The sequence below is a fragment of the Lepisosteus oculatus genome, chromosome 3 (assembly GCF_040954835.1).
Source record: "Lepisosteus oculatus isolate fLepOcu1 chromosome 3, fLepOcu1.hap2, whole genome shotgun sequence".
NCBI classification, from domain to species: domain Eukaryota; kingdom Metazoa; phylum Chordata; class Actinopteri; order Semionotiformes; family Lepisosteidae; genus Lepisosteus; species Lepisosteus oculatus.
This window is the reverse complement of record NC_090698.1, coordinates 3,051,013-3,058,765: the sequence shown is the minus strand read 5'-3', so window position 1 is coordinate 3,058,765 and position 7,753 is coordinate 3,051,013. Positions and strand designations below refer to the sequence as shown.

At 42.9% G+C, this 7,753-nt stretch overlaps 1 protein-coding gene across 3 annotated transcripts in view; it reads right to left on the bottom strand.

Annotated features, from left to right (window-relative positions):
- Window positions 1–995: 995 nt before the first annotated feature.
- LOC102695446 (leucine-rich repeat and fibronectin type III domain-containing protein 1-like protein) overlaps window positions 996–7,753 on the bottom strand; it is a 72,928-nt gene continuing 66,170 nt past the window's right edge. For 2 of the 3 annotated variants that reach the window (XR_001477831.2, XR_001477832.2), the window contains exons 5-7: window positions 6,412–6,524; window positions 5,347–5,679; window positions 996–1,305 (exon numbers count right to left, since the gene is read on the bottom strand). Coding sequence is in view for 1 of the 3 variants with exons in the window: in XM_006627653.3 (XP_006627716.1) it covers window positions 6,457–6,524 (68 nt within the window). In the remaining 2 variants the exon portion in view is untranslated. The remainder of the gene's footprint in view (window positions 1,306–5,346; window positions 5,680–6,411; window positions 6,525–7,753) is intronic. The other variant, XM_006627653.3, reaches the window with a different exon arrangement.

Sequence of the window (7,753 nt, the reverse complement as noted above, 5' to 3'; positions counted from 1 at the left end):
ACCTTAGGCATGTGCATGAAACATACTCTGGCTTCTTTCAAAAAGAGAGCCGGGTGAGAACCTCAGATCCATTAGCTACTAACTACAGACTAGATGGATAAAATGGCCTCATCTCGTTTGTAACCACTCATATGTTTTTATCACTCATCATTAGCATTCTCCAAGATAACCGAGTTTTGTGGGTAAAGCTTCCATTGTTGTCGGGGTGGTGCATTTGATTAACTATCTTAGTATTTTCTTCAGGTGATACTTATGTAATATGTAATGTAATATATGTGCCGGTGATGAATTATTGTGTGTGTGGAATATGTGCACATCTTTAGAATGAGTCCCAATTAATTCAGCCTGTAAAATACTGGTATAGGCTCTTCCAGAAGAAGGAACGAAAAAAAAAAGATAACCGTTGTTTGGAGTTGTGCCAAAAAGAGAGATCTCTTACAGAGAGTTCTTTAAGTCTTCTCTGCACCGTATGACAAAAAAATTCAATCAGGAATGAAAAGGATAGTGTGAAAAGCAAAATTAAGGTTTATTACATGTGCTGTGGAGCAGCAGGGTCCTGCCACAGGACTGACTCTCATTGTACTGTATGACATTGGTAAATGATGCCTAATTTCTTACTCCTGGGGGTTTGCGAAGGTCTCTTTCATTGCCCTGAGCAAGCCTGTGTCCAGCAGCCACAGTGACCATCCAGCCTGTACTGCCGACCCTGACACAGGTGCTGAGAGATGGAGGTAAGAGTGAAGTCCCTTCTGTCTCATTTGTATTTATTTTTTAAGACTTAGGGTTAAGGTTTTTTTTAGGATTTGCTGTCAGCTAGCCAGCAATCTATGGACTGCAGGGCCCTATCCACTGCAGGGTCCCTGCTCACTTCAGTCCCTTGGAGGCCCCTTCGACACCCTGATTGTTGCTCCGATTCCCAAGTTGCAACTGTTCAAGAGCTTCGACAAGACGCCAGGGATGGATAAACACCTTTTTTTTTCTGTGAAGCGAAGGCATTGTGAATTAACACACTTTTTATTATCAAAAAGATTAAACACCATAAAAAATTACATGTACAAAACTATAAGATTTGAAACACAAGTATGTACAGATACAAAAAAAAAAAGGTGAGGGGAAGAAGTGACACAGGGCGGCCAGTGTGTCGGGGAGGGGGGTCCGTGATGGGGCTGCGCGCTTTGTCGTTCTTAGCGGGGCAAAACAGACCAACAGAATCGAGAGCAGGGGCGATGCTTGCTGCAGCAGAAGTGGGAGCTTTGTGATCGTGAAGGTTTGGCACTCGGGGAGTCGGTGAAGCAAGAGGCATTCCTGCAAAGAAAACCAAAAGGCAGTGAGTACCGGACGCTGACGACCTGTTCTACTGACACACCGCGCCTCATACGCTCCTCCACAGCTGTGCTGTGAGAAGGACTCTCCTCAAACCTCAGGGGAAAAGCTGTAATCTGAAATCGTTCTTTTGAACAACACGCGGAGTCTTGGCTATTTAAAGGTGTTTTTTTTTGTTTGTTTCCGTATTGTAACACATCGCAAGTGATAAAAGTATATAATGAACGTAATTTTGGAAAACATGTTTTGCATGGTTTAGCTGAAGTATTGCAACAGAAATACAAAGGCTTCCTCAAACCTTAATTCCTGCCGATGCGCAGAACTGGATTGTGACAAATAAAGAGAGTTTAATTAGTTAAAAAGTTTTAAAATAGCTTTGGTTTAATCGATTCTGGCTCTATGATTTCCAACAAAGAAGATGAATACATTGGAATTAAGAATCAGGATGAGATCAAACACAATGAGCTCAGTTCATTCCCTGAAGGCAGTCTTGAGAACCTATATTCTAATTAACTACAGTTTCATTAACATTTGTGGCTGTATGTATTATTTTCAAAAGAAGGGTCACATCTTTAATATCACAAACGCTATTCGACGTACTGTAACTGGTACTCGGCTGGTAAAACAGGGATCGTTTTGTGTTCGTTATATAATGGTTTCAACACTCGTGGCAGTGGTTCACCAAAGAGGGATACTTTCTTCCTTTGCGACAGGTTGCATTAGAGCCGAGAGGAGTTTTCATCTTCTGAAGGAGTACAAAACCAACAACTCCAACAGAAAGCAAGGGGTCTAGGTCACACAAACCCTTCAAGCAACAGTACAGCACATTACAAAAACTGTAGATTAAAAATTAAGAAAAAGTCTGACTTTCGAAGGTCCTTCAAGAAATGGACGAGGTTCTTTCTTGGGTTTGGATGTTCTTCATCCAGCCATACTGTTAAGGAATTGTCATTCAGTGTGTAACACAGCTCAAGAAGGATGAATGAGTAATTTTATAGGCAGGCTTTCTTATCAGGCAGTTATCCTGACAAATCAAATTACCTACTAAGAATTCAGTTAACTGACTCGACTCTAGAGACTCATCTTTATAGTGAAGGCAGCAGTGTGGTTTTCATGACAGAATGGAGTAGTAGTCTGGAAAACAGATGTTTCACGATGGTTTGCTAGAACAGAGAGGGATGTAACGTCTGTTTTCTCTGTTTTATAAAATTGCACATCATTATTCAGCTGATAAATAATGAATGGGCTGACCTAAGTTTGTACTTCTTTGCAAAAATAAAAACATTGAACAGCTGTTGTGACATAAAAGGGACATGTTTGGAGACCTCTGTCCGAACAGTCTTAGTGGTTTATAGCGCTTTTACTTAAAGTTTGTAAAACCCTGACATTTCAGGTTTCGCACAAAGACCAGGGGTGCTTAAAAGACAAAGAACATAACTAGACAGGTCAAGTAAGGAGTCAGTGGGAGGGAAGCAAGATTTGTTTTCAAAGAGAGGTGTAGAAAGTATCTGGAAAAAAGCAGGGGTCATGGCACATTTTCAAGAGCTAATTGTCTGCCGGAAGGTACATCAGTAATCAGGCTTCTCAGAAACCTCATCTGCTTCAGAGACTTGAAGTGATTCATATTCAATCATATTTCCAAGGATATCCCAGGGCTCGTGTAAAATCTATAGGCTGCAATTTCTACACACTTTCTGACCAGCAAGAGAATTAATTGAATAATCAATACTGCAGATAAGGAACACGGGCACACAGATGAGATCTGGCTTTAGAGGCGCAATGTTAGGGGTCAAACGTGGTAATGAGTATGATTTTCATGGACACACCAGTGCAATCATGTAATTTCCTCTTTTTTGAGACTTTGCTTAGCCTCCGTTGGAAAATTCCACTCCGCTCTATAATTGTGCAATAAAGGCTTGCATGCGGGCTAGTGCTTGTGCACACAGCCCATTCACTCACAGACACAGAGGCAGCAACATACGTAGGAAAACACTGGCATCCTTTTCTTTTTTAGTGCGGAATAAACATTACATTCATTATTTTAAGGAGATTAGCAGCATAGAAAATCTTCTTCTGACATTTTGCCTGATGTTTCCAGTTAATTAAATTGGTAAGGCAGGACAATCGCTGGTTCTGCGGAGTGCTGGGTGGCTTTTGTGAGGCACTTATGCTCTTAACGAGGCTCCACAGAGCAAGGTTAATTAGTATCTGGTCAATAATAAGGTTGGTAAGGCTACGGAGAAAAAAACAACAGCTTTTAACATAATCATACCAAGACCAGTCATGTGTATGTAAACTTCCCACACTAAATTTTTTGCAGTGTGATTACAGTAAAAGTTCAGACTTACGATCCTTCTACCTCTTTTTGTAAGATAATTCTGAAATATAATCTCTGTCCCTGTTACTACAAAGTCTGGAGTTTATAGTTGACCTTTGGAGAGGATGAGAATTTTTTTTTTCTTGACACATTGTGTCATCTTTGCTGTTATGTTTTAACTCACCTTATCCCTCAGACTCTGTAGAACCGAGGTTTCTCGGGAGCCTACAGAATTGAGGGGCTGTTGTGACCCGTTGAAGGAGGAACAGAATCTAGCAATGCCACCCTTCAGGCAATACTTTGGACAGCCCATTCCAAAGAGAAAAGTCATCCTGATCTACACCTTCACTTTCCTTTTCTGAGCATTTGAATTTGGTTTTTAAAATTAAACAAGGAGCACATACTGTAGCCTACATTTCCAAATTCTACAGACCCAAGACAAGAAGACACGAACAGTCTTCACCCCAGATTGCTTGATATTTTGGTGGTGCTGGTGCTACTCGCATGATGTCCAATATGCATTCTTGCCTGCACACATTCCAGTACACTTGTGTTCCTGTGAACTGACACCAAAACCCATGTACAGTATACCACACCAACCCAGGAGCAAGGGATGACTTGTGGATTAACGAGTAGAGGAAGCTTTACTGTATCAAGTCAAGAGTCAAGACGCCGGAAGGCTACCGAGAGGAGCAGCTCCTATAAGACGGCAAGACTGAATCAGGAAGTAGACAGGAGCACACTGGGTGAGGACAGCTGAAGACGGGAGTTTGTGGAAAAAATGATGATGATGATGATGATGATGCAGTCTGCGGTAAAGCCGTAAAAAGAGGTTTCTATCCACCTCGATGTGTGTTCAAGGGGGTAGACAGTACAATCAGATTTTATTTCCAAGGCTAATGCTTAGGTAGCTTTTCATCTGTCTGTAGCAGAAACACTTGGCCAACTTGCACCAGTCCTCTTAGCACTGCTGAGTCTTTATGTGTTTGAAGTGGGTAAAGCCAGTTAGTGGCATAAATTATATTTGAGACAAGCAATAGCCGTAATTATCCATTATTCATGGCTCTGTGGCTCTGTTTCAAAGCAGACGGCATGAGCAATGATGTCTAATAGCCTTGCATATCAAGCAAAATGCCGCTCTTTTCTATAATCGCGGGCCCAATCACCTTGTAATCACCTTGTTGTACAAACTGTTTTGGCATTCTTGGATTACGGCCACCAGAGGCTCTCTGGAAAATAGCACTGCTCTGCCTTTAACAACACACAGATTTACCACGGTAATCTTTCAGAAGGGAAAAATGTGAAGAATTTCATAGAGACCTACTAGGCCCCCTGTGTTTCTCTGGGTGTGTGTCTCTGTCTCTGCCCCTCTCCCTTTCCTAAATGCATTTCCAGGCTTTATGAGCACAAGCATTGCCACCAAAGCTTAATGTCATTGAGCGTAATGTCTCTTGACATATCAAACAGCAAGGAAAAAAACAACAAATAACTTCTTAAACAAGGGCGAGGAGGACTCCATATTTGAAGTACACTGTGACCCCTCTCTCTCTCTCTCTCTCTCTCTCTCTCTCTCTCTCTCTCTCTCTCTCTCTCTCTCTCTCTCTCTCTCTCTCTCTCTCTCAGCATGGCTTGTGGAGGTCGTGAGTATGGGTGCTGGGTTTGTGAGAGATCCCCTGTGCCCCACAGCCTTGCCCCTCCCCTCTTACCTGCTGCAGAATCCCCTTCCAGTGGCGGGGCAGCCAGGCGGTTCGGGGGTGAGGGGGGTGAGGTGGGGCTGGAGAGGGCACACACACAGTCTGACCCAGAAGGAGCAGTAGAAAAGGCAGTAAGAGCTTAAAAGCCAGCGATGAGCAGGGGGTAAGGAGCGTTCACTGCAACAGCAATTGTTTGTCATGTCCTCAGTTCAGTCCCGGGGGAGGCAGGAAACTCCCGGATGTAGTATGGGGTAGAAAAATGAAAGAAAGAGAGTCCTGGTGGAGACAATAATCCCCGACTAATTGCCTCGCCGATTCCAGTGGTAGAGCACGGCTTGGAATGTTCTGGAAAAGAAAAGGACAACAGAGGACAGAGTGGAGTTCTTAATTATGTTGCGCTGGTGAAAGCTTTAGAAAAGCCTCCTGCTTTCCTTTTAAAACCCCTGTTTAGACACGATCAAAGACATGCTGGTGTGGGTCTCTGCGTGGAAGAGCACGGGGGCTGTACTGACCACCCCTCTCCTCATCAGGACCCATTCTGAGAGGGTCGCTGTGGGATGTGTACGCTCTGCTTCGGAAGCTGTATGTCATGAGGATACCCCTCCCAAGTTTCTTCAACAGTCGATTATCCCAGCAGGCGGTATGTTTCATACTAGTATTCACTCCCTTTGTCTTTTCCCAACGTGCTGTTTTTTTTCTCTCTCTGATAAACAGACTGGCATGTGTTTGCATGTTTAGCTCTCTGTATGTGGCTCAGCCTGGGGGAGTACTTTTTATTTATAAGGCGGTACTGTTTTCTTGTTCGTTTGTCAGTAAGATGTGGAAGTGAGTCATAAGGCTTTTACCTTCAAAGGGCAAAAGGTGGACGGTTCGACATACAGCTGAGTTGTGTATTATTTATTGCTGTCGGTACAGTGCAGTGCTGTGCTTCGAGAACTGAACCTGTGTGCTGATGTACAGAGCCCAGGAGAGTTAGAACAGATGTTCACCCGTCTATTTTTACTGCAGTTTTATCTTGGGGTCTCTTTACAAAAGCGGGTGTCTAGAACTGAAACGGAGGAAAACGGGAGCAATTACTCTTCAGAGTGATGGCTGTTTCCCTTGGAGCTGAGGAGGGAGTCATCAAATTTTAAAATCACTCCAGTCCCGTGTAGTCTTCCTCTCGTCCGTGAGCTGAGGCGTCTGTGTGTCTGCAAGAGAGAGATGAACGCAGGCTGAGAAACCAGTTTATAACAGCTGGGGTCCCCGTGTCCTGGGCTACACACTGGAGAACACCAGCAGGCCACATGTGTGTCCCTTGTCATGGTTTTGATGCTACTGTGACAAACCCATAGTGCAGTGCAATGACATTCTGCCTGCAGCTCTGAAGGCCCTGTAGTGCAAAGCAAGAATCTCCCCGCAAACTGTAAGCTCCACTTTTCACTCTCTGCAGAACTGCAGTGATTGCTGCAGACATATCACCAGAGACCACAGATTCATAATTTGTTTCATGGAGGTTAAAATAAAATGATCTACATTCTCCATGTCTTTGCCATGGATGATGTAGTTAAGGGGATCTTTTACACTACGCAGGCCTGAGAAAATTGCAGCCCCACACACTGTCTGGAAATGGAAGGGTATTATATAGCTGCTGGCACAGGCTCCTTCTTAATGGCCTTTCTGAAAACAGAAGGAGTTACTGTATGTGTGCTCGGCAGCTGAGGTGTAGGAGATGAGCGAGGTAAAGAAAAAAGAGTGCCGTTCTTTTAAACTTGCTGGGCTGATATTACAGGAGAATGGGAGAATTAAGACATAACTGAGTAATTTCACACCAAGGTAACTCAGGCTGAAAGGCCTGAAGTACCAACTGCACCTACAACATTGATCTTGATTTTCAATTTAAGAGTGGCTTCTATCTTTCTATATTTATTTGTCTAGACATTGTTTATGCTTTTCTCTCTTTTCTCTCTATACTGTTCTCTCTTTGATACAGTTGTGTCTTCGGATAGTAGTTTGGATCTCTTTATGATTATAATTGTATAAATTGTTCACAAATTCCAGTGACTGCACCAGAAGACCCTACCATCGAATATAACTCAGCAGATAAAACAATAGTGTTTAGCTGACAGGGAAAACAACTTAATACAGTATATATACTCAGGCAGTATATATGTATATACTTATACAAAGAATCTTTTCTGCAACATAATTAAGAAATCATTTTTTATTCAGCCTTCAGAAAATGTTTGGTTAAAGAGACAGCAATCATTTTTTTCAGCGTACAGTAGGCAGCTTGGAAAATATGTCTTAGCTGTCATAGATCAAGCTCTGCTTTGTTTGTGTTAGAGCGAGCATTCCATTTCGCAGGGAAGCATGACACCTTCTCTTTCAGGGAGTCCTAACTTACAGCTCTTTGTTTCACAAAGAGGAAGGCACTACT